The following is a 27,853-nucleotide window of genomic DNA, read 5'->3' as shown; positions in this document are numbered from 1 at the left end:
TGTATTTTACAAATATTCCCCTAGTTTCTTTGTCATCAGGAAATTGAAGGAAAGATATAAAGTTCTGTTATTTTTGGCGCTACTTTTGCCGCCAACACCCCCTCCCCCCCACTACCCCATATATCCCTTAACTTAATTTTTATGTTTTTCTCTTTTTACAATTTCAGTGATGGTGCAAATAAGGGAAAGTTTATTGTAATTTTATTAATCTATCGATTTCTAGGGATGGCAAAAAAAGTTATTGTTCAACAACATGGAATTTAGACAACTTTTTTTGGTTAAAAAGGGGAAAAGCATAACTTTTTATATTGCCTTATTTTAAGATAAAAAAGTTAAAGTTTTTAATATCAGCTGACATTTAACCCGGAGGTTTATCAATGATTTTAGATTTGATTAAAACCCATATGTCCATATATTTAAAGTTTGGAAGAATATGTTCACAGATTTTCTACTGGCGTCAGATAAAAACATTCTAGATAATGCTTTCTAGACAAATCGTTGATACTGTGTATTGTAAATAATTAGAAATTATAATTGCTCGTTAAAGGGACTGTTTGTTGAAGGGACTGTTCGTTAAAAGGACAGTTCGTTAAAGGGACTGTTCGTTAAGGGACTGTTCGTTAAAGGGACTGTTCGTTAAGGGACTGTTCGTTAAAGGGACTGTTCGTTAGAGGGACTGTTCGTTAAAGGGACTGTTCGTTAAAGGGACCGCTCGTTAAAGGGACTGTTCGTTAAAGGGACTGTTCGTTAAAGGGGACTGGTCGTTAAAAGGACTGTTCGTTAAAGGGACTGTTCGTTAGAGGGACTGTTCGTTAGAGGGACTGTTCGTTAAAGGGACTGTTCGTTAAAGGGACCGTTCGTTAAAGGGACTGTTCGTTAAAGGGACTGGTCGTTAAAGGGAATGGTCGTTAAAAGGACTGGTCGTTAAAGGGACTGTTCGTTAACGGGACTGTTGCTGTAATTTAAAGTGACCGTCTATTTATCAAGGGACATGCCTGATTCACAACGGTACCCTTGTCACCTTTATCTGATCCCAAATGTGGAATTGATTATAGTCATTTATCTAGATTGAAAAGTGTTTAATTCTGATATTTTCTCCATTTCTTTCGTGTATAGTAAAAATCTGCAAGTATAGAGAACCCATATATTGAAATAATCAATATTCAAAGTTAAAAACGTGGATATCTCATTTTTGATCGGACCCAGTTTTTCAGGTATACCGTACTGTGAATCGAACATGCCACTCCATAAATGGAGGGTCACTTAAAATTACGTTTACAGTTCCTTTAACGTGTATAACTAAACCACTTGTAGATGGCTACAGTTTAAGAAACTAAACCGCTTGTAGATGGCTACAGTTTAAGAAACTAAACCACTTGTAGATGGCTACAGTTTAAGAAACTAAACCACTTGTAGATGGCTACAGTTTAAGAAACTAAACCACTTTTAGATGGCTACAGTTTAAGAAACTAAAAATGAAAGTGATACAAGTGTCCAAAACTGTTTTAAAGGGAGTACAGACATAATTTCAAGTGACAGATCCATTTACAGAGTTTCACTCTATAAGTGACCTAAGGAATTGTATTTTTCCAGATAAAAGTTGAAAGGGTTCACTTGCACCCTAGTTTCAGTAGAAGTAAATATTTCCATTTACTGATAGCGCCGATTGAAGGATTCATAACTCTGATTGGATAATGAGATAGATAGAAAGATAGATGTTACCGCAATACTATTTCTATTAGTTTAGAATAGACAACAAACTCATGACTGAACCCTGATTGGATCTGGCGCTAATGGACTCGGCATACAGGATAAAGTCTACAGACTCTTTAACTAAAGCATATAAGCTAATCCTATCTATTAGACTCTTGAATGCCGAGTCCATTAGCGCCTGATCCAATCAGGGTTCAGTCATGTGTTTGGTGTCTATTCTGAACCAATAGACATAGTATGGCGGTAACATCATCTTTCTATCTCATAATCCAATTAGAGATATGAATCCTTCAATCGGCGCTATCAGTAAATGAAAATATTTACTTCTACTGAAACTATAGTGATGATACGATCAAACTTCAATTGAAAGCCCATATTTAAGGAAACGTAAAGCGCACTCTACGCAATCTGAACTTAATATGCCAAAAAATAAGCGTGTGCGCGTTCACCGCGTAAACTTACCGAAAAAAATTCCGGCGCGCAGTCTCGTGGGAACTTTTCACTATTCACACTTTTCCAAAACCACACTGAGCAAGGTGAAAAATGTGCTAGGGTCGAGGATGAACTGTGCCTGAAAAAGTTTGCATATTGCAGGATGAATTTGAAACCTTGTCCCCCATTGGTCAATCTGAACTTGTTGACCATCAAGCAGCGCCCCCTGGGAACAGTCCCACGGAGGACGAAGAAAAAAGAAAACATATTTCAATGGTCAAATGTTTTGTTTTGATGCTTGACCATTGAGGGTTGCGGAGAAGGGTTGGGTGTTCTCCCCTCTCCCTACTCTACGGTAAGGGCGGAGTTCAACCATTGTTTTATCTCGTAACCGTTAAAAAGTTCTCATGGGCATTAATACTCACATGGACACTAACAAATAATCTGCATATTTGCGCAGGAAACTTGAGAAAGGTTTAATTAACGAAACTCAGTTTGGTTTCAATATAAAAAATGTGTGTTTTTTTACGTATTGAGTAATATTTCTCAAAACCGAAAATTTCTGATTAAACTATGAGATCAGCATTGATTTTACATCAAAATTGAAACTGAGTGCTCGAAACCGGGTTCATTAACAAGAAAGTCTCAAAAGTTTCAACTCCTTTTGCACATGTGTATATTTTTGCACTTGTATGTATAGGTACGTGCACATACACATACAATTACAGTTTAACAGTACAACCTTACACACAGTAACTAACTGGAACTAGAAAACTTGAAGGGTAAAAGTAAAGAGATATTTTGTTTATTTTTTGTTCCCTGTAGCTTCATTTGATTCGCGAATGTTAGCTACAAAACCGTAAACTATGCTAGAACGGAGAGATATAGAAAATCTACTGCACCTATATGCGGAGCAAGGAGTATGGAATAGAAGGGAGATACAACTGACGCGGCCCGCCCTACCATATGATTTTACATGGTTTGCAGACGGATACTCCGTTTGTATAAGAAATATTCGCATGTACAATTACCCGCGTATACAATAACCTTTTCTGAATTTTTCTTATACAAATGGAGTACCCGTCTGCAAAGTATGTATAATCATATGGTAGGGCGGGCCGCGTCAGTTGTATCTCCCTTTTATTTCATACTCCTTGATGCAGAGGCAGTTAAACTTCTTATCATTCTTACACTGTGATATAAATATACGATATATTATTTCATCTTTCATAATATAATATATATTTCATTTAATATTATCTCATTTTATTGGGTATGTTTATATCATATTATAATTTTATTTTATAAATTAAGATCATTACTCTTCGCTAAACCCTAGAATATGTTCAGTCAGTGTTCTGCAAAATGTAAAATTTTAGATCCAAATTCTAAACTCAAATATAGATGTTAATAATCAAGGGAAAAAAAGAAAGAAAAAATATTTGAAATCAATATTATTTTGTAGATCAGTTGTATGCCTTTAAATATTTTTTACATATTTTCATCTTTATCTTTTCTTTTAAATATTTGTTGGTGTAAAGTAAATTAGAATGTCTAGTTGGACACATGTTTCATCTCTTAGTAATTCATTTGAATTTAAACTTGTCTTACATCTCCTCTTAACTCTCGTGGGAGATGTATTCTGGACTCTGCACCATCCTCGAACTTATTTTCTGAACTCTGCCAAGATGAAACTGACCACTGAAGAGCTTCTGCCTGTCTCAACTTTATAAGTTTGAAATTAAACCTCTTTGAAACAAATAGTGAAGTAAATATCTTGAATCTAAACTAGATAAGAGAAGTGTAGAAGATGAATAGTGAAGTAAATATCTTGAATCTAAACTAGATAAGAGAAGTGTAGAAGATGAATACTTAAACAAGATAAATAACATATTTTAACAGAAAACTAAAAAAAAAAAATTTTATACAAAAATAAAAAAAAATATGTTAAAATTATCAAAATCAATTATCATCCAATGCACCCAAGAAGTAATTCAAATTGTTATCAATACAAAGGAATTGAGTTCCTGCCACAAATTATGATTTTCTAATCTCTTTACAACCCAACTTCTTAGACCATTCATAATTTAAACTTTTAACTCTGTCAGATCAAATAGTCCAAATTTGAAATATCAAAGAATTACATCACCAAGTTGCAAAGATATAGGGATTAGAAAACTTGAGTTTGTAACCTAGACTTAGATACTATATGATACTAATCATAACATCTAAAAAATGGAATTGTTGATAAAATTTTTTCTCAATCGAATTGGATCAGTTAGGTTTTGCTTTATTAATACTTGAAGAAGCAATTAACAAATCTACGAATTCAAAACATTTTAATTTATTCCGTTCAAATTCTTTCTTCTCAATAATGCCTGATTCAAAATCCTAAAAAATTAAAAAGTTTGTTATTTTAAGTTTATCGATATTTTTGTTTAAACTTGCGGGGAAACCAAATTATTTCATATTTAGATAATATTAATTGATATCGGAAATATACAAAGTGTCTCTGAAAAAAGTGTTTAAGCTTTTTCGCGATCTTTGAGTGTACTAAAAGTGTTGCGGTCAGGTACAATTTTCTACGCGGGTCGTCGATGAAACATTTTTCTCTAAAATGCCGTTTAACCTGTAAAATTCCTCAGTCTCTTTTCCAAAAATAAAAAAGTATGAAAGGGGAGGGGGTGTCGGATAGTACTAATTATTGAATAATGATTCCTTACCAAACTCTCTACAAGTTAGCTGTTTATTTACCTGTTTATTTACCTGTTTATTTACCTGTTTATTTACATGTTTATTTACCTGTTTATTTACCTGTTTATTTACCTGTTTATTTACCTGTTTATTTACCTGTTTATTTACCTGTTTATTTGCCTGGCTCCAGACCGGGATTAGAATACGGAGAACACGTCCCAGTGTTACATTTACTAGAATATTTAGAACTAGATTGGGAACCCAGCTTGGTCTGGAAACTAAACTTTCGCTATAAAAGTCGATCACGCTCGACTTAGAGTTTAAACTAAGGTTAGAACATTCCCGTTGTTCCCCCACCAACATTTGAGGCAAATGAGTCAAGGGGTTCAGGAGTTATGATCGGACATATAAACAGACAAACTTAACAGAGACCAGTGCTTTACATATATGAATTACGCAACCTCGTGGATTCAAAGTGTTTTTAGTAAGTTTACAACTAAATATTTTGTAACGATCTAATTATGTAACAGTTCGTCCAAATGAATGATAAAATTGCTATTTGGATTGTTGGATTAAGCCTTTCTTCAGCCACAAAAAATATTAGATTTATAAATAACTTGATTTTACAAATGATAACATTTTTTGACAATACTGTTCTTCTATACTCAGTTCTTTATACTCAGTTCTATACTCAGTTCGAATATAGGTTCTGAAACAGATCTAGAAGCTGGAGAGATACTTGAACAATACGTTCTTGTTCTATTCTACTCAGTTCTATACCTGGATCTAATCTCTGTAGTAGATCTATAAGCTGGAGAGATACTTGAACAATACGTTCTTGTTCTTCTCTGCTCAGTTCTCTTCCTGCCTGGGCATACCAACTTACAAGAACAAACTTTACCTTCAAACATTTTAAAAATAAAATTTTCAAAATATATAGTTTACACTATACTACTGTTTAAAAGAGACTTAGAACTAAATTTTATCCAAAATCCGAAATCAACTGAAGCAAATCTTAAAATTCGTTGTTTTAACTGTTTCGCTCGAAAATTTCGTTTTTTCTTTTGCGGATGGTTTTTCCAATACTGTAGAACGAAAACCAAACTGTAATAGATTTGTTTAAGTTCTAAATTTTGAACATAGATGAGTTGGAATTATAAAGAAACCGATTACTTTCATAAAACTATAATCTGCTAATCCATATATCTTTGAACCCGGTGTGGTGGATTTTTGCTGTACTAAGAATTCATAAATTGAAATATCAATGGTCTGCACGATCAGAATAGGGAGGATAAAGTTTGAGTTTGAGGCGAGTAAATCAGTTTCTTTCTACCTGTGATATTAGATAATGGTTTGGATGAAGCGAGGTTTCCAGGACGGAAATAGTTTTCTCCAGGATCCCGGAGTCAGGTTCTCCTCCCAGATTGTTCTTGATGTTACTCTCAGCTTTCCTGATAACCCGGAGAACATAATCTAACCCAGAGATCCCCTGGCAGGTTTCACACCTAGCAAGTTACTAATTTATAAGTATATTAAGGGCAAATTCATGCGATTAATGAAAGATAATTAGATGAGAATAGCGTAAAATTTATTAGACCTACACGGTCAAACCCTGACATAACTGTAATTGAAGGATCAAGCTTTTATTCTCAAACTAACAGGGCCCACATTGAATATCGAAATCAAACGTTCCAGATTAACGATGCTCCACATAAAAGTTCTGACCTTGGTAAACCTACCTCCGGAGTAAAGACGTGTATTGAAGAATTTACCCGGAGCAGTCTTGAATCTACCTCCAGAGTAAAGACGAGTATAGAAGAATATACCCGGAGCAGTCTTGAACCTACCTCCAGAGTAAAGACGTGTATGGAAGAATATACCCGGAGCAGTCTTGAACCTACCTCCAGAGTAAAGACGTGTATGGAAGAATGTACCCGGAGCAGTCTTGAACCTGACACAAAATCCCACTAGTTCTAGTCTCGAGCTCCGTAGGATCCTCACACCTAGAGCATTTGCACCTGAACCTCCAGTGTTGGTAGAGAAGCTCGGATCTAAACCATCAGTTATAATCCTTCAAATAAGTTTAATCTGAGCTTGTAACTTTTGAATGAGAGAGAATTAAGATAATTAACTAAACTCTTTTTTCGAAACTTTTAAAGCTAGGAGCTCAACTCTTAAGATTTATAAATGTTAAACTTATGAGAAACAAAGTTAACTCATATTCAAAAGTTCTCAGCTCTGGTCTCACTTTTAATAAACCCGTGTAAAATCAGTCTTTTTGCTTTTTCTTAAAGCAGTTAGAGAGAATATTTTTTTCTTAAATTACTTAATTTTTCAAAAAGGTAAAAATGTTGATTATTGCCTGCGAATATTACCAAGTTTAAAAAATAAGAATTTTTTTGAACAAAATTTAAAGCAATGATTTATTTTTCTCCGACCGTTTTATCTTCCTTTTATCTGATCATTCATCTGTTTTCTGTTCTTCTCTTTTAGATCTACGCATTCTAGTCTCTTGTAGACAAGAGAAAAATGCATTTTGACGCATATTTCTGATTCATACTATTCTTTAATTTGATATCTCGGCGTCAGAAATATCACATTAAGTATAATAGAAAGTTACTGTTTGTGAGTAGATATCCGTGTATTTGAAGTTTTCGGTAATGTTTGACTCGACAACCAGGTTAGCTTCAACACAGTGTCCTCAATATTCTTACACATTGGAAAAAAGTCACTGAGCAGTAAGCAGGGTTTGCAAATTCTGAGGATTTCCATTGTCAGAATTCCGCCTTAATAATAACAAATGGGATGAGAAATCGGAGTGGATTTTTTCGACAAAAGAATTCTTGATTCTTGTAAGTTCATCTCAGACACAGTGCTTCAGAATACGGCCTTGTCTACAGAAATATTTTCCTTGCAGCTGGCAGAATATAAACCGGTATCATAGTGCATGGTGCACAACCTATCAGGATTTTACTTTTTATGTTTCCATTTTAATTGTTTCTGGCAAGAGGGAAGGGGAAGAGAGAGAGTGAGAACCCCCCCTTCTCTGCACTATTATATTTTTTTCCAAGTAGGGCGTACTGCCATGTTATTCCACAAAGGGTTCTGTTCAGCTACAAGAAACTGGAGAGAGTTGTATAAGAACCTGACTGTTCTGAGCTCCCTTGATGCTTACACATAGAACCAGATTCAATCGAAAGAATTAAAGTCTTTCTGATGAGTTCGGACACTGAATAACATTTAACCAGGCTTGTTATTAAGGAGTGTATTTAAAGCTGCCGGTAGCAAAATCTGGATCCTGCTAGGTAAAAAACCTTCATTCTCCAGGTTAATACAGCGTTAAAAGATTAATGCAGGCCTTTAATGTTTCTTGTAGTCCCTTTTATTTCTTTACCATTTGTCTGCAGGGGTGTATATGGGGGATATACACCCCTGGCTAAAGTTTCTCTAGTTTTCCATTTTCTCTCTCTCACCCTGTATCTCTGAGTACTTTTAGGAGCGCCGAGCCAGAGCCAGTTGTTGCTGTTCTGAAAGCTAGATGTACAGTGTACACTGTTAAAAGAATAAGTAAATTAATAAAATAAGTCGATTTATAAATGAATGTAAAGGATTATAAACCTTCCTCCTTGGTTGCCCAATATTTAATCCTCCATATCTAGTACTGATCTCAGTACCAGCTCCAATATCTGTATTCGACACTACCCGGATACTTAGATCCTAGAAAGATATATATTTGAAATTATAAAAATTTATTTCTAGAGGGGAAAGTCCAGTTCACAATGGTACTTAAAAAAAATTAATAAGATATCCATGGTAATAATTTTCAAATTTGGTTATTTTCTATTGTGGTCTCTCTACAAAAAGGGACTTCAGCATTTCTGTTGCAGGAAAACAATGTAAGAATTATCCGAATTAAAACTTTTCCAGCCAGAAAAACGACCCTATCTCCCATATTTTTAACCAGATAAAGGTTTCAAGGGTACCTTTGTTAATTGGGAAAATCCCTTTTTAAATTTGGTTAATCAAAATTTCGACGACAATTGCTTTTAATCGTTATTTTCCTTAAATGTACGAAGAAGGCGTGGTTGCATCAAATTTATTAAGAATTACAAAAAAGAGGGGCGCAAAGCGTCCTAAATGTCTCGTATATGCATATATTCAGAAAAGAGTTAAACACAGAAAACGAGAGTGAAAGACGACTTTTCAGTATTCATTTTGTCTCACTTTTATCTTAAAATTTTCGCTTATTTTAAAGATTTTATTCAATCCAGAAGACAGAATTAAGATCGTTTGGTTTGTGACATTTAAAAAAAGTCCTATCCTTACAGGGAATTCTTACATTATATATTTAACTTGTATGTTGGTTGTTTTGGGTTCAATAAACGTAAAAACCGCTGAACCGATCGGGCCCAAATTCGTCGCATGACGGGCCGGAAAAAAAATCTTCAATTTTGTTTTGTTTTAAAATGCACGAAGAAAATGTAGTCGTAGTAAAAGCAACATCGTAAAGCGCCCTGAAAGCCTAGATAAAATAGATTTAATCCTAATAACAGTGGGACATACAACTCTCGAATGGAAGACAACTGTTAGACTCATGTTAAGATTTAAAATAATCCAATGAACATGACTCACAGCAACAGACCCATACGTTGATTTTTAACTATTGATAACAATAAGACCATTAGCTTTATAACAAAAGATTGTTTAAATATCGTTAAAGTTTTTCGTCGACATAAGCGTTATAAACGAAAAAGTATAAAATGCCAAAATCGTGATTGAATTCAATTTCCGGGTCCCACTATTTCTACCTTAGCTATGCTTAGATTTGTGTTTGGAACACAGCTATGGTTCATGAGAGAGTAGACATTATAAACTGCTGAACCCGTGAGCCCAATATCCACCAGAGATTTAGAGTTAGTGAACACTATTCTCATACAGTCCTGGAGCAGCTCCCTGTGCTCCTCGAGGCAGAGAACCTGTTTTAACCCACTGCTTCAAAATTTCAAATCAAATAGAATAAATGGTTAGATTTCAATGTTTAAACCCCGATTTTTTCAAAAATAAAAAAGACCCATAATTTTACTGCACAACTTTTAGATATTTTCAGTGCAAAGAATCATAAATTAACTGTAAAGCTTTGTCTGAAAAAAAGACTGCAATGTCGGACATTTTATTTTTATTTTTTGCAATAGAAAACCATGTAACCAAGTGTTCAGTTTTCAATGGAATACGAAAAATGAAGATAATGTGTTGATGGTTCTTTTAAAATGGACGAACACTTAGATTTGTCTGTTTCCATTAAGTAAGAGTTTGAAATTTTGCCTGGTTTCAGGTTCAGGCCAAGGTTCTCCTTTACTCAGATCCGTGACAGTTTGCTGTAAATATTCAGATTTCAGAAGATATCTTAAAGGAAGAATTATGTCCAGAACGGTTTGAGCATTATCACTTTCTCCGAGTGCACCCTGAAGTAGGGGATTCTGGAAGTACTGGCATTCCAACCTGTGGTTTGCCTTGTCTCCACAGGATTGGTTACAGAGTGGAATATTGCAGGAGAAGCAGGGAACCGAGATCTTGATAGATTTCAAGCATTCAGCACAAACCAGGCCCCTCCCTAGGGACGGTCCGGTCACAAACGGGGGCTCTGTTAAAATTAACTCTTTCTTCTTAATATTCCTGAAAAATATTAAATATTGAAATAAAATGCGGTTTAAGGATAAATTTTAAAATACCTGGTTGATACTAAATACCTCCCAACATCGTCTCTGAACTCAACCCTGGAATTAATAAATATTGTTCTGTTAACATACGCTGTCTTAATATACTTACTCATCGTAGCACTAGTCAGATGAGAGTGTATGCATTCCTACCAGTGCTATGCAGAGTAGAGCCAGACCCTCTCAGATCTTAATTGAGAAGGTCTGTACGGTACTTTGCATGGTACATATAAGATTGTACACTCTCTGACTGGGTCTATACGGTACTTTGCATGGTACATATAAGATTGTACACTCTCTGACTGGGTCTGTACGGTACTTTGCATGGTACATATAAGATTGTACACTCTCTGACTGGGTCTGTACGGTAATTTGCATGGTACATATAAGATTTTGTCTCTCTGACTTATGCATACGATGAGAAAGTATGTTTAAAACAGTGTTGATAGAATCTGACAGAATAGGTTTCATTCCATTAAATCCTATTGGTAGAAATGTATTCAATTTAGAACTTTAAAAAATGCTTTGAAATGAAAAGAGAAGGGTTTCTGTGAACAATAAGAGATGGTTTAACCTCAAAGGAGTTGGTTTAGCCTTAAAAGAGAAGGTTTAATCTGAAAAGAGAACGTTTAGTCTAAAAAGAGAAGGTTTAACCTAAAAGAAGTAGTTTTAACCTGAAAGGAAAAGGTTTTATCTGAAAGGAGAAGGTTTAACCTGAAGTTTTACTCTAAAGAAAAAGAAGATTTAGCATGAAAGAAGGTTTAACCTAAAGAGAAAAGGTTCAACCTGAAAAGACGAGAAGGTTTACCCTAAAAGTAGGTTTAATCTGAAAGGAGAAGGTATACCTTAAAAGGAAAACGTTAAATCTCAAAGGAGAAGGTTCAATCTAAAAGATGTAATGTAAAAGGAGAAGGTTTTATCTAAAAGATTTAATGTAAAAGGAGAAGATTTAATCTAAAAGATTTAATGTAAAAGCATAAGGTTTAATCTGAAAGATTTAATGTAAAAGGAGAAGGTTTATTCGAAAAGATTTAATGTAAAAGGAGAAGGTTTAATATAAAAGATTTAATGTAAAAGGAGAAGGTTTAATCTAAAATATTTAATGTAAAAGGAGAAGGTTTATTCGAAAAGATTTAATGTAAAAGGAGAAGGTTTAATCTAAAAGATTTAATGTAAAAGGAGAAGGTTTAATCTAAAATATTTAATGTAAAAGGAGAAGGTTTAATCTAAAATATTTAATTTAAAAGGAGAAAGTTAATCTATAAGGAGATGGTTTACCTGAACGGAGAGCAAAAGTCTCCATTTCTATGCTCCTTGAGATGTTTTGTACTGCACGCATAAACCAACCTAAATTTGTAAAACTAAATTTTTGTCAAAACAAAAGCTTTGCAGATGCAATTTTGTTGATAAATCTTTCTACAGGGGCCGAATTTAATGAATTTGAGCTAGCTCGCTGAACTACCAACTGCCGGTTCAAATTGGAATCACTGATTCAAAATTAAAGATTTTAGATGATTTGAATCGGTGAATCAAGATTTTAACCTTGGTAGTTTGCAGTAACCTCTCCAATAAATCAGATTCGGTTCCATGACATTAATTTGTATCACTTAAACAAAAGAGAAATAGTAAATATTACTATTTTGATCTCAGCATAGGTGTTTTGATTACTTATAAAAAACCCTAAACTAAGACCTGGAACAAGACCTGGCTCAATGGAAGTTTAAAAGGGAAAATGATCGGTATACAACGGTTTACAACAATTATTGCAACTTTTATTTTATCGAAAATTATGATTGGATAATTCCACTACTATGTACTTTTGTACTATGTACTATGTACTGTACAATTTATGTTAAATAATGTTGTAACATCTAAAGATTACATAGAATATTAAAAAACTCTACTGAGTTATTCCTTTTAATTTAAATAGAAAATTCTTATTATTAAACTTGATCAGTTTTCTTATATAGCTGTATTTTCTAAATTAAATTAAAAGTTTTAATCAAAAATCTGCAACCATGTAACGTCGTAACATATGTTAAAATTATAATGTTTTTTAATATTTAAATCCACCAAAAAAAATTATTATGTATAACCGGAACAGATTTTAAATAAATATCTAGATTTAAAAAAAACCTAAACTGTTACAGTGACCATTTCATTTAATATCGATGAAAAATCTTTTCATTGAATTTAAAGAGCTTATTTTCTCTACCTGCATTCAGAGCACTCTAGCGTTGAAGATTTAAAACACAGAAAGCACCGGTTGGAATCGCTTTCTTTAGACATTCTTGAACCGGCACGACTGTATTGTACAGTATTGCAGCCTTGTTGGTCCGGTTTGACAGTTAATATGTTGGGAATTTGTGTAAACTGTCTGCTTTCTGCGAAATGTAACAGATAACTGAGGTCTAGTTTGACCCTTGCGTAAAGCAGAGGCCGGGTCGGTCAGCATGTACCAGCCTGTCTCGGAGGCCGGGTCGGTCAGAACGTACCAGACTGCCCTGGAGGCCGGGTCGGTCAACACGTACCAGCCTGTCCTGGCCCTTGTTGTGACAGTTCACCTGTCATAGGTTAAAAAGAAAGCAGAACTCCTAAAGAAGGAAAACAATATCGTAGCTTTCTAATATTTATTCTTCTTAATTCGTATAAATCGTATGAACAAAGACAGTATTCAAATTATTAAAAACATGAGGAAGCTTAAATTATCTAGTATACGGGTTCATTTTAGATTTTGTATTTATCGTTGTAATAAATTTTCATTTGGTTTCATTTGAAATATTTTAATATAATTCCAAAATTATGAACAAGATATATTAAACAGTATTCTCTCTCCTGCAGTTTAATTTACTTCTGAGATAAAACAGCTTGATTTCAAACCTAACAGTAACTACTGTTTGAAAAGGTTATTGGATTGTTTACGGGCTCCAGAAGAATATTCTAAACGATTGGTTTGATAAATCGTTGGTCAGATTAATAATTTTGCTTAACATAAAAAAGAAAACTATTATGTTCACATGTTAAAAATATCCGAAGAGCACTTTTAAAGTAAAAACCTTAAGTTTGTAAAAACAATGCTCATCCATAACGGTAACCCACTGAGTTACCATAAATAAAGGAATTGAGTCTTTGTCACAAAATCTGATTTTCTATTCGCTATATCTTTGCAACCGATTGCTGAAGACCTTAGATATTTCAAACTATGAATTATGTTAGCTCAAATAATCTAATTTTGAAATATTAAAGGTTTACACCATCAGATTGCAAAGATATATATATATTAGAAAATTTAAGTTTGTGGTAAAGACTCAATTCCTTTATCTTCTAAACTCGGTTCGACGTTGAGTTTCGACCACTTGGCCTGTAGTGATACATTACTACAGACATGTTATTACACTTTTTTGGTAACCTTTACAACTAGGGTTTCCAACGTAATAGAGTATTCACTCACGTGAAAATACGTACAATTACGCGAAATAATTTTCATTTCTTTCGTATACATAATTAACACGTAATTTCATGAAATGATGCCCAGTAAATGAAAGAAAGCGTAATTACATGTAATTACGCGAAACATAATAACGACTGGAAACCCTATTTAGAATGCAAATTTTAAAACTATTGGAAGAATATTGATATATTATATATATATATATATATATATGGGCGCGAAGCGCCCTAAAACCCTAGTGTAACATAAATATAAAACATAAATTAACAATAAACATATTAATAAACATATTGATTACAGCTTTCATTTATATAATTTAAATTATTTAGAGATTCTCTTCTTTAACCAAGAACTATAGAAGAATATTATAGATGTTAAATAGTATTTGAGTTTATGATGGGTTTGTATTGGGCAGGGTACTTAGTATTCAATCTGGGTTCTCTCATCATATCCTTTTCCATCCCGTCACTAGCTAATTGTTAGAACTTGAGAACTAGATTCTCCTCCTTTCTCTCTCGTATTGCAACCCAGCTTGTAAACAAAACCTTGCTGAAGCCACAACTCAGCCATGGGAAAACGGAGGGTCCAGCGCCCCCCCCCCCCTTATACCCCTATAGTCCCCTTGAACCCCTTCCCCCCCTGTCCCAGTCCCCGCTACGGAATGGTTGAATATGCAAATGAGCCGGAGAGGGGTGTTCGATTCCCAGGCCTGGTCACTAGACTGCCCAGGGTAATTACTATTGTCTCTATACATATGTACATTTATGGACCCCTCTCTTCAACCCTCTTCTCTCTCATGGGAGGAGAGGATGAGATTCAACCCTCTCCCTTCTACTGCCCAACAAACCCACAAACTCAGGCAGTCTATTTAGAACCTTCAGATAGTAGAGGGACCTAGAGCTAGGATTGGTCAAACACTCAGGTCAGTTAATAGCAGAACCTGGAGCTAGGATTGGTCAAACACTCTTGTCAGTTAGTAGAGGAACCTAGAGCTAGGATTGGTCAAACACTCTGGTCAGTTAGTAGAGGAACCTAGAGCTAGAATTGGTCAAACAATCTGGTCAGCTAGTAGAGAGACCTAGAGCTAGGATTGGTAAAACACTCAGGTGAGCTAGTAGAGAGACCTAGAGCTAGGATTGGTCAAACACTGGTCAGCTCTGAGAGGGACCTAGAGCTAGGACTGGTCAATTTGAGATTCCCTTCCTATCAGTTTGCAGCTGCTCTTCAGTCTTCAAACTATACTGGTCAGTTTACTTTTGTTTAGTTTAGTTTAAAATATTTCTAAACCATCATCTAATTACTTCTAAACCATCATCTAATTACTTCTAAACCATCATCTAATTACTTCTAAACCATCATCTAATTACTTCTAAACCATCTAATTACTTCTAAACCATCATCTAATTACTTCTAAACCATCATCTAATTACTTCTAAACCATCATCTAATTACTTCTAAACCATCTAATTACTTCTAAACCATCATCTAATTACTTCTAAACCATCATCTAATTACTTCTAAACCATCATCTAATTACTTCTAAACCATCTAATTACTTCTAAACCATCATCTAATTACTTCTAAACCATCATCTAATTACTTCTAAACCATCATCTAATTACTTCTAAACCATCTAATTACTTCTAAACCATCATCTAATTACTTCTAAACCATCATCTAATTACTTCTAAACCATCATCTAATTACTTCTAAACCATCTAATTACTTCTAAACCATCATCTAATTACTTCTAAACCATCATCTAATTACTTCTAAACCATCATCTAATTACTTCTAAACCATCTAATTACTTCTAAACCATCATCTAATTACTTCTAAACCATCATCTAATTACTTCTAAACCATCATCTAATTACTTCTAAACCATCTAATTACTTCTAAACCATCATCTAATTACTTCTAAACCATCATCTAATTACTTCTAAACCATCATCTAATTACTTCTAAACCATCTAATTACTTCTAAACCATCATCTAATTACTTCTAAACCATCTTATTACTTCTAAACCATCATCTAATTACTTTTCTACTTTTCTAACACATTTCTTCCTAAAAATCTGTTTTTACGTGATCCTCCATTTAACAAGTTACATACACGATTCACAACGGTCTCCTTAACACGTTTGCCTGAGAAAAAGAAATGGAGACATCCCTGTTTTTGTATCTGAAAATCTGAAAATTGATATTTTTCAATTGTGGTTTCTCTGTAGAAGCAACTTGCAAATGAATGCAGCAGAGAAAAGGAAATAAATTAAAATAATTCATTTCTTATTTAATTATATCACTGGGTTTACATTACTTATAATTAATATGTTACAAATTTTATATCATTTAGAAAAAGGAACTGATTACTCGTCTTATACTCTAATTTTATAATCCTTGTATCTTTGCAACATGATGTCGTATAGACTTTGATTGTACATTATTCCAGATGAAAGTAGTTAAAGTTTACACCGTCAGGTTGCAAAGATAATAAAACATTAGAAGTTTTACAAGGATTATACTAAGTATAATATAAATTCTCATTAATTAGATTAATATATTTTACTATATAGTCTAGTTTAGGGAAACTGACAGATAGAAATATTTCTAATTTAATAATTCGTTCCATCCGTCCTGCTCCGGGTTCTTTCTCCAGCTTCTCCGATACATCCCCCTGCCAACATATTTAAGATTCAGATAAATCCCTCTACTCTTTTCCCCCTCCCCCTCTTTCTCCCCTTCTCCTTTTCATTCCTTTCAAACACTGGGTTAAAATTTTGAAGAAGTTAGAAGAGCTTCGTATCTCAAATTCTGCTTAAAAATGTAAATTTAATTTATATTTACTCTCCTTGTATTCCCCTTCTCTTTCAGCCATTTAATCTTTTGGTTCAGCGCTCATCTAGAATTTTCTATAATTTCCTCGCAGATTTTCTTGCGTCTGTATGTTGATCTAAAACGTAAAAACGGCTGAACCAAATAAATCGAATTATATTTTTTCTGTTCTATAAAAGAAACTTATATACAAAACCATCTTCGAGCAATTCTACAGATCAACAAAAAATATAGAAAATCTGAAAAAAATTAGTTTAGATATTTTTTATCGTGATTTGAGTTTTTTTAAGGAGGTTAGAATTTGTCCGCAATGTGCAGTCACGTCATCCATAATTTATAAATTGCAGCTTTTAACGAAAATCAGAAACTAATTCTGAGCATTTAAAAAATGATGAAATGATTATGAAAACAATAGATTTAACTCCATTAACTAAAGGGATTGTAGACATAATTTGAAGTGAGACGATCCTTGAATAGAATAGCATTTCACAAATGTAACCTTGACAGCTAAGGGTCCAGATATTCATCTATCTTCTTTTTGACAACTGACTATTTTCGATTTTGGTTTAAATGTATAATTATTTGACTCATTATTCAAAAACAATGAAGGAGATTAGGGGAATGAAAGAAACGCTTTTAAGGTTGAAAAAACGACGGTATCTTCCACATTAGGCTCTTAAATATCACAAGTTCTTGCAAACTCATTCTCTTTTCATATTATGCCATTAAACTTTTCTTTTTTTTATCCACTCTAATCCACTAGGGGGAAATTTGTCGCTAGTTTCGTGGATTATTTTATCCAGAATTTACCGACGAGTCATCTAGCGACAAACTTGGAAATTTACTAGAGAAAGCGGGGAAAGCAAGTTGTTGTGATAGAAAGAATATGCAAGGGAAATTTTCAAATAAATTGCCCGGGAAAAATCGAGGATGTTAGGGTTTGCTAGGTCCGTGAAATATTTGGGGGTCGCTAGGACCTCCTCTCCGCGTAGAACCAACACGCTTTATATTACCAACTGTTCTCAAATTACAAGTTTAAGCTAATGTTTAACAAAGGAAGAGGATTGAACAAAAATTCTTAAATATTTTAACTTCCATATTCATATTTAACAGATGTTTACTTTTAAGAGATTTATTGATGATTGATAATACAATTTTTGAATGAATTTGTTTTTAACATTACACAGATCTCACTTCTATTAATGAATTATTTACAGTAACAGATCTTTTTATAAAAAAAGAATTGTATACAATAACAGATTTTTTAATAAAAGAATTGTATAAAAATAACAAATATTTTTTGTTAAAAACAATTGTATGACAAAAAGAGATATTTTTTACAAAAATAATGCAATAACAGATAATTTTCATTATAGGAAATGCATATAACAATAACAGATATTTCTCTTTTCATTTTCTCTTATTTCTCTTTTCTAATTTTCATTAAAAAAGCTCATAACAAAACCAGATTTTATTTTCTTTTATAAAGTGACTGTAGCAATAAGGAGTTATAAATTCAGCAAAATCAAAATTAAATCAAATTAACCAATATGCTTAGAAATTTAAAGAAAAATCTTTCTCTTCCTGAGCTGAAAACTTTAGAATGAAATATCCAGATATCCGATGGACTAGCTTATCTGGAGTTTAAATTCATGTGGAGAACAAGCAATATTTAAACTGGATATTAAGAAAAAGAGTGGTTTAAGCCTTAATCCTGATATCCACAATTCTAAAGTTTTCAGCTCAGATCGAAGATATCAACACTTGAGATTTTTAAACATTTATTTTAAGGAACCATGAAATATGAAAGGTTGCAAATGGACATGAAAATTAAAAAAATTGTATTTTTTCTTCTTTAAATAAATAATGTTTTAATAAACGACGGATATTGATATTGATTAAAAATGTGTAATATACAGATCAAAATAATAATAAATTTCTTATTTATAATTTAAGATTCAGATATTTATTTTTTAAATTCTTACCGGATTTGAAATCTGTTAAAGTCAATTATATCACTTTATTTGGACATAAGTATAATTCCTGCAAAATCACTGGTGGTACGACTTTGTGATCTCGTAGTTTCTAGTTTAGATTTTAAATAGGAGAAAAGCTAAGAAAATGAATACTCGCCACAAACTCTGATTTTCTAATCCAAATATCTTTCCAACCCTGATATTAAAAAATTAGACTTCAACATCAAATTGCAAAAGGTAGGTTTGAATTTATTATGAAATTTGACATAATATTCTAATATTCTAATATTCTAATATTCTAATATTCTAATATTCTAATATTTTTATAAAAACAAAATTTCGGGAATTTTCCAAATTTTCAAAAATCGAATTTTGTTAGAGGCAAATTTTTGAAAATTCGATCATCCATAAACCTTCTTAGAGGATACGCTAGGTCCCACAAAAAATTGGGCCCGATCGGTTCAGCCGTTTGGCCGGCTATATGCAACATATATATGAATGTCTTGTCAGTTGAATAAAATGATTAACGATTTATTTATTAAGTATTGTTTTCATCTAATTTTTCTTTTTTTCCGACTTTTAAAATTTGAGATATTTCTGTTTTTTTTTGTCTTAAAATTTTTTTTAATATCCACCCTAGTTCATCAAGTAGCGTTAATTTTAAAACAAATTTAAGAAATATCAAAAAAAAATATTATTTTAACTAGAAAAATCTAAATCTCCGAATAAAAGCTTTTTTTCTATATGATTTAAAACATTTAAAAATTTTCTACAAAAAATAACGTTCCCCACTCTCTCTTTTTTCGTGAAGAATAAGTTTCCGTGGTTTCTCCATCTTTTCTCCGGAGTTTCCTTGGAACCATGTTTTCAAGTTGGAAAGTATTGATCTGCAGATTATGCGGATCCTGGATCCCAGTATTCGGACCAACCAGGATACAAGATTCTAGAAAACTTGTCAGAGTTTTATACTCCCCGGAGCCAGTAGAGGGGGGAATACAGCTCCATCTTTAGAAGAGAGATGGGGGGGGGGGGAGATGCAACCCCCCCATTCTTTACAAACTTTACAAATCAATACTATGGGGAATACTTGTAACATACATTTAAGAATTGAAATTTTGTAAATTTTTAATTTACATGTAAACATAATTCCTCTCCCTGAAGGCCTATTGAAAAGAATTGCATAAGATCTTAGTAATTTGCATAAATTTGAAAGTTTGTCGTTGGTTGAGGCGGAATATTTTCAGATTCATATTTTTGACTTTCAATTATGTTTAAAATATTAATAAAATCAGAAAAATAAACCTAATTAAACGGGTTTATTTATTCTCTTATTTTATTTCTTATGTTTCTTTTCTAGGATGTTCCTGATATTTCTGTTTAAAGATGTTTCTGATATTTCTGCCTTAAGATATTTCTAATATCTAGCTTCATATTTCTGATAATTCTAATATTTCTGTTTGAAGTTTCTAATTTTTGTGTCAAGATGTTTGTAAAGTTGATTAAAGGGATCTGAAACTTGGAAACAAGTTCAGGTTCTCCCGTCCTCTCCAGTCCCTCTCCAGAGCACAGGAAAACTTAATTCACTGAAATGAGAAATTTGGCAAAATGTATAGAAACATCCCCTCCCCCTCGCCTTCCCCTATCCCTAGTAATGTTTTGCAAAGATATATCTTAGATCTCGGCGAACCCTTTAAACCATTCTCTTCACGTGAACCCAGCATTTATCTAGACTAATGGGCTCATTCCATAGTAAACGAGAATATAATATTTTAATGCCAAGGAGTTGGGAGAAAGGAGAAGAGGAGGGGGCAGGGGGGTATGGAGGACGGGAGATAAGGACCAAAGGAGTTTTTGTCACAAACTTCAATTTTCTAATCCTCATATCTCTATTCTCTGCAACAGGATGGTGTAAATCTTGGATATTTCAAACATATTAGATCTAATAGAACTCATAGTTGAAAATATCAACATTGGGTTGCAAAGATATAAGTTTGTGGCATAAACTCAGTTCCTTTGTGCGAGGATAAAAAACCTTTGCAATGAAAAAAAAAGTCAAACAATAATTAGATTTAAAAAAAATCAAATATAATTTTTTAACTTTATTTAAAAAGTTTAATCTGTAATTAGAAAAACATTTTAGGCTAGCCTATACTTGACTAGAATGTTATACTAAATATGAAAATGGAATGAACTATAAAGTTTGAATAACATAATGGAATAAAAATGGATTTTACAAATGCTTCAATTGAAAAGAATGGACAATTTTATAATTTTAATGGAAGTAACAATCTAATATTTGAGAGATAAAATGGATGTATAGAATAAATAAAATTTTGAATAGATAGAATGGAAAATGAAATATATTAAGATCTTGTTAAAAGTTTAAAGAACAGAATGGAGGACTCTTCAAATTGAATTTAAGATATAGAATGAAATGGGAGCATTCTTCATTAAATGTTTCAAGGATAAGATGAAAAACGAAAAAAAACCCTTTAAATAAAATAGAAAATTAAATGACCAATCTAATGTTTAAAAAATAAAATACTTATTATAATGAACTAAATGTTAAAAAAAGATTTGAATGGAAGGTAATTTTAAATAAATGTTTAAAGAATAGCATGAATAGATAAGGGAATGATTTGAATAAAAATATTAAAAATAATGTAAATAATTGTAGCTTTTAACTGTTGCTTTGAAAGTCGGCCATTTTTTTCATTCTCAAAGTTTAACGGATTTTTCCATTCGAAAAGGTGCATTTCTAAAAATATTCTACTTTTTTTCCAGGATTTTTTCCTTCAATTTTTATGATCCATAATTCTACCTTGGGGTCATATGAGGTCCTGCGACCGTTATAAAGGAATTGAGTCTTTGCCACAAACTCTGATCTTCTAATCCTTATATCTTTGCAACCCAATGTAGTATAACTTTAAAATTTCAAACTATGAAGTTCTATTAGGTGAAATAATCTAAGTTTGAAATATCAAAGGTTCCAAAGATATATGAATTTGAAATTTGTTTTTTGTGGCAAATACTCAATTCCTTTAGCCCTGATATAAATATATATAATACTAACTGAAGGGCCCAGCGTTGTCGGTGGAAAAAATTTAATTTTTTTAGCCTATAACACCCCCCAGCCACCCACAATTGTCCACAAAAAATTTCAGTATATCGGTTCAGCCGTTTGGCCGGCTATATGCAACATATATATGAATGTCTTGTTTAATTTATAGACATAGATAGTGATAGATAGAATAAACTAAATGTTTAGATAAAAGAATGGAGAATGGAATAGATATAAATTATGAAAAGCTAAATGTAATAATTTTCCAAAATGAAAGGTTGTATGAAGTATTCTCCCATTGTGAACTGACATTGACGTTGCTGACAAAAGTTTTTAAAAATAAAAAATTCTTGAAATACTTTTTTGATACAAGAAAAAAAACTTTCATGATAATAAACTATTTTAAAGAAATTTGAAAGAGCATTGATAAACCTGAATTTGCATACTTAAACAATGTCCTCATTACTCATTACTCAACCTCTTGTCAACTTAGAAACTTGTAAATATAATCAGAATCCCTAGTTCTCCCTATACCCGGAGTAAATATAATCAGAATCCCTAGTTCTCCATATACCCGGAGTAAATATAATAAGAATCCCTAGTTCTACATATACCCGGAGTAGATATAATCAGAATCCCTAGTTCTCCCTATACCCGGAGTAAATATAATCAGAATCCCTAGTTCTCCATATACCCGGAGTAAATATAATCATAATCCCTAGTTCTCCATATACCCGGAGTAAATATAATAAGAATCCCTAGTTCTACATATACCCGTAGTAGATATAATCAGAATTCCTAGTTCTCCATAGACCCGGAGTAAATATAATCATAATCCCTAGTTCTACCTTCTACTCGGAGTAACTAAAAACCTAAACAAACCTAAACCTAAGTTTCAGTCTAAACAAACCTGAATCTAAACCTAAATTTAATTCTAAACCTAAACATAAACCTAAATCTAACTCTAAACCTAAACCTAACTTTAAAGCCTAAAACCTTAACCTAGACCTAAATCTAATTAAAAACCTAATTCTAAACCTTAACCTAAACCCTAACCTAAACCTAGCCCTAAACATAAACCTTAACCAAAATCTAATCAAAGCTTCAACGCCTTAACTATAAGCTAGGCCGAACCTAAACCTAAACCTAAACCTAAACCTAATTCTGAACCTAAACCTAACCCTAGACTTAAAGCTAGGACTAAACCTGGACCTATACTTAAACCTAACTCTAAACATAAACCTAAAAATAAATCTAAACCTAACCTTAAACAAAATCATAACAAAGGATCAAACCAAAACCTAGGTCTAAATCTAAACCTAAACCTGAACCTAAACCTAAACCTAAACATAAACATAAACATAAACCTAAACCTAAACCTAAACCTAAACCTAAACCTAAACCTAAACCTGAACCTAAACCTAAACCTAGATAAACCTATATTTCCCAATTACCAATTCAAGGAGAAAACTATTTTCAAATATATTTGAATCTGTCTAGTGCCGAACCTTGCTTAGAGACCCAGGGCTTTAACAAACTAAATTATAAAGGGGTGAAGATTTTAAAATCATAAGATAAGATAAAAATGACTGATATAAAATTGAAAAACTTTTCTTTTTCAAAATTTTCTCCCTCCTGGATCCTTCTCCCTCCTGGATCCTTCTCCCGCCAAGGAGAAAGTAAACCCTGGAGAATCCAATTTTCTGAGCTGGATTAGTTTTGAATTAAAAAGGATTTCTCTTCTCCCAACTTTGCAGCAACTAATTAAAGCGGGGAAATTCAGTTTTACTTGCTCTCCGGAGAAAATATTCTCTTCTCAACCAATCCCGTCCCTGCTCTCCCTGGTTCAGGAACCAATCCCAGCTCCGACCTTAGAATCCTCTCTCTTGGAAGAAATTAAATGAGAGGGTGCCCAGCTCAGAACTCTCAAACTTTAATCAGAAAACATAAAGGGGAACAAACTCTTAGAAGAAATTCTTGTGTTCTTTCGAATAAAGTATGAAAGAGAACGTTTTAATAAATAGTTCAATAAGCATGAAACAGGGCAATTGTGCAGTGTGCACAGACCCATTGTACTCAAAAGTTTATTTTGAAGCTACTGGCATAATTATTTTCTTTCTTATTCCACAGTTTTATGGGTCTAATTGTACTTTTACAATACAATTTTCTTCTATAAGAAATAAATCTATGCTAAACTTTTATGTTAACTAAATGGTTTTTGAAATGCAGAAAACTAGCAAATTTCATATTTTGCCTTGTTGACTTTTTAATTATCTTTTGCTTTCCTCGATCTAGTTTGCATCTTTATACTTGGACTTTATACTTATTATACTTTATATCTTTATACTTGGACTTTGCTTGATAAAGACATAGGTCTGCGGGGAGGCGAGGGGGTACTTTGCGGGGAGGCGGTACTTTGCATTGTCAGATGTTAAGCTGTCAACTTCTGAATCGACAGGAATTAATATAAAATGATTTAAAACTAATTTTCTCCACCACGAAACCTTGGCAAGGAGAAATGTTCAAAAGTTATCACCTCAAAGATAAATGCTTAAAAGACGGCCAATAACTTGCTCTATAATTACTTCTTCTCTCTGCTAAATATTGACAATATGGAATTGATTTAAATCTTTATTAATTCCAGTACTTTCCCAAGTATCTAGAGAAGCACACACAACCCACACTTCTTCTTTCCCGTCGCGTCTAAAGATACAAATCCGTCGTTAGACTCTCCGGGTCCTACATCTATACTGGGGGTTTGATCCTGAACATTCTTCTCTTCGGTCTGCATCAGGACTAGTTTTAAGCAGAGATTTCTCAGTTCTAGGTTTTGTTTCTCCAGGTTGATTGAAGTTCTGTGCAAACTTTCTAAAACATGTTTGATGCAATTTAGGTGGAAACAATATTATCTTTATTTACATAAACCTTGACTTAAAGGGATTTTTCACACAATTTCAAGTGACCCTTCACTTATAGATTTATATGCCCTTTAAACACAAAACCTTTATCTGAGTAACAATGAGTAAGATTTCCTATTTTTTTCTTATCTCGAAAATTCTGTCAATTTCATTCCTTGTTTTTAAATCTAATTCCACCAGTAAATTTTACAGAGAAACTGCATTTAAAACTGTTTAAAACTGACTGCGTTTCAAGGTATCATGCAAATAGTTTTTTAAGGTTTAAAGGGAAAGAAAGAAAAATTTGAAAAAAAATAATTTTTTTCAAAAATTTGACTTTTTATGATTAAAAACATTTAATTAAAAAATAAACATTTAAATATTTTTGTTTGCAAAATAGATCTAAAAGCATATAACTCTATAAATAAAGGGTCTCTTAAAAAATTCCTTCTGCTGTCGACATTCCCTCTGCTGTCGTCATTTTACTACGCAACAGTAGTATTCTTCTCTTACTGTCGACATTTTACTACGCGACAGTAGTGTTCATGTCTAATACCCCGACATCTGAGTAAATCTTTTGATAAAAATAAAACTTTTTATCTTTTTATTAAGTTCATCTCAAATCTCTAAATTCCCCAGTTAGTGCAATATTGAATACTAGCGTTTTAGGGCGCGCCCATATTCTATTTCAATGGCGAACATTTTGTCTTTGTATACATTGTAAATCAAAAACAAACAAAAACTTCGCGGATTTTATAAAAACAAAATTTCGGGAATTTTCCAAATTTTCAAAAATCGAATTTTGTTAGAGGCAAATTTTGAAAATTCGATCATCCATAAACCTTCTTAGAGGTTACGCTAGGTCCCACAAAAAATTGGGCCCGATCGGTTCAGCCGTTTTGACGTTTATTAGATACAAACAGACAAACAAACAACCAGACAGACAAGCAAAGTATATATATGAGCGAAGAGCTTTATTAAATTGATTAAACCTGTTATCTGGTTTAACTCCTCTCTCTGTTTGTCAGTGTTTACAACTAGTTTATCCTGGATCAGGTTCAACTCATTCTTCAGGTTTAACAGGACGGAGTTCAGCTCAGAATCCAATCTTTCAACTTTCAAATCTAGAATAATAATAATAATAATAATAATAATATAAATAATAATTACCTATTATTTGATCAAGTTTGAGGTTGATTTTCTCCTGAATTTCTCTCAAAATACATGCAACCTTGTCTTCTGTATCCAGCCTGTTTTCTTCAAATCCTGACATCGGAATTAATATGTTGCGAGAAGTCGCTGAACTACCTGTGGCCGGTCCAAATCCTAAATCACCGATTCATATTTAAAGATTCATAATGATTTAGGTAATGAGTTGATGAGTAAGTCGGGGATTTGAACCGGCGCGTAGGTAGTTCAACGATCAACCCAATTCATTAAATTTTGTCCCAGATATAAAACAAGTTACACAAAACACATTTTCTTTACTTACGGTTAAGCTTTTTTAAACTTTAAAGAGAGTTGTTGTGGCATCTATATGTTCCTTTATCTTTATACCCGTCTTAATTATATTTTAACTGATTTTCAGTAATATAAAAATAAATAACTTTTAACGAAATAAAAATATTTAGATCTTAAAACTTTAAGAAAAAAACCTTGGTTATCCGCTTCATTTAGGGTCTCCATGAAACCGCTGATTTCCGTTATATTTGAGTTCTTCCGGATATTGTAGTTCTCCGTTCCCTTTAAGTTCTCCCTAAAACTAAAGTTTTCTGTTCTCTTTAAGTTTTCCCTAAAACTGGAGTTCTCCGGGTTCTTTAAGTCCTCCCTAAAACTATAGTTTTCCGTTCTCTTTAAGTTTTCCCTAAAACTCGAGTTCTCCGGGTTCTTTAAGTCCTCCCTAAAACTATAGTTTTCCGTTCTCTTTAAGTTTTCTCTAAAACTCGAGTTCTCCGGGTTCTTTAAGTTCTTTAAGTTCTCCCTAAAACTATAGTTTTCCCTAAAACTATACGGTTTAAAGGCTTTATAATTATTTTCCAACCAATTTCTAGTATCCTCACGTTTGTACATATTTCTTATGTACGCTTCCCGTAAATAGGAATCTCTTGTGCCGTACGCATTTGTAACATACGCTTCTCTACCACCGTACGCATCTTAAAAGAGATTATCAATCTATTTCTAAATCAATTAAAAAGTTCTATTTCATGAAAATCTAAGAAAGTCGCCAATTTTTCTAATTTTTCTATAAAAACCTACCAACTGCATTCTAGAATAGCCGCGGCTATCAATTTAAAACAGAAAACCAAAGATATCTCAATAATCGTGGTTTTCAGAGAATCGTTTAGAAGGCACTAATATGATTTGTTGAATATTTAAAAATGTAGAGTATTTTAAAAGTTCTTGAACAATCCCTTTAAGCCTGCTGATAACCGCGTTCTGTGGGTAATAATCTTCAATCTTTAGTCTGTACAAGTTTTCTTCTCTTTCCTTCCTCTTATCAAGTTCTTCAACACTCCGGAGAGAATCTATAACCTGGGATCGAAGAACGGTTGGTTTCGAACCTACTTGCTCAGTTTGAACACAAGTATCTAAACGTCTTGGTTTCAGTTCTCTAGGTTCAGGCGGGGTACGGGGGGTGGAGAAGGACGGATTAAAAACCTTTTCAGGGTCGATAGTTTTGTAGTACAGGACATCTATTGTCGGAGAAATCTCCTGGTTTTCTGAACCCTGATTATTCTCCGGGTGTGTATTAACAGAAGCACTGCTCATTGTTTACAGGATACGGTCTCAAAACATAACTAATGAACAACGAACTTGAACAAAAGAAAAGAAATTTGGGTGAAATTTTTTTAAAAATGTTTAGATTAATTTTTGTCCAAAATTTAAAGATACATAATTATGTAAAATAAAAAATAATTTTGGGATTTGTTTATTCACCTGTTTGTGTATATTCATAAGCCAATAATAAATATAATTGGAGATATGATAGATAAAATTTCCGTGATTTCTTGTATAAAACCTGCATTATAGGAATATTTTTATTAACTCGAGAATCTTTGTGAGAATTTTAGCCCTGATA

At 32.8% G+C, this 27,853-nt stretch overlaps 2 protein-coding genes across 5 annotated transcripts; both read right to left on the bottom strand.

Annotated features, from left to right (window-relative positions):
- Positions 1–4,367: 4,367 nt before the first annotated feature.
- LOC111704996 (protein msta) lies at positions 4,368–12,964 on the bottom strand. Of its 4 annotated transcripts, none has more exons than XM_023477409.1 (11): positions 12,769–12,964; positions 11,832–11,900; positions 10,569–10,613; positions 10,162–10,512; positions 9,648–9,831; positions 8,462–8,556; positions 6,741–6,890; positions 6,173–6,344; positions 5,620–5,740; positions 4,996–5,072; positions 4,368–4,536 (listed from the first exon to the last, which is right to left on the bottom strand). In XM_023477409.1, the coding sequence occupies exons 1-11, from the start codon at positions 12,840–12,842 to the stop codon at positions 4,420–4,422; spliced, it is 1,455 nt and encodes a 484-aa protein (XP_023333177.1). In that variant the 5' UTR covers positions 12,843–12,964; the 3' UTR covers positions 4,368–4,419. The 4 variants fall into 4 exon arrangements, 3 of the variants coding, with proteins under 3 accessions (XP_023333177.1, XP_023333178.1, XP_023333179.1); XM_023477410.1 differs by having other exon boundaries at positions 9,648–9,828; XM_023477411.1 differs by having other exon boundaries at positions 4,371–4,536; positions 5,008–5,072.
- An 11,572-nt stretch (positions 12,965–24,536) lies between these two features.
- Positions 24,537–26,984, bottom strand: LOC111704978 (uncharacterized protein PF11_0213). Its single transcript, XM_023477388.1, has 4 exons — positions 26,430–26,984; positions 25,945–26,040; positions 25,767–25,898; positions 24,537–24,745 (listed from the first exon to the last, which is right to left on the bottom strand). The coding sequence occupies exons 1-4, from the start codon at positions 26,842–26,844 to the stop codon at positions 24,537–24,539; spliced, it is 852 nt and encodes a 283-aa protein (XP_023333156.1). The 5' UTR covers positions 26,845–26,984.
- Positions 26,985–27,853: the final 869 nt, after the last annotated feature.

The sequence above is a fragment of the Eurytemora carolleeae genome, unplaced genomic scaffold, assembly GCF_000591075.1.
Source record: "Eurytemora carolleeae unplaced genomic scaffold, Eaff_2.0 scaffold605, whole genome shotgun sequence".
NCBI lineage: Eukaryota > Metazoa > Arthropoda > Copepoda > Calanoida > Temoridae > Eurytemora > Eurytemora carolleeae.
Note: the sequence above shows the minus strand (reverse complement) of the source record. Positions and strands in the feature narration are given on the sequence as shown.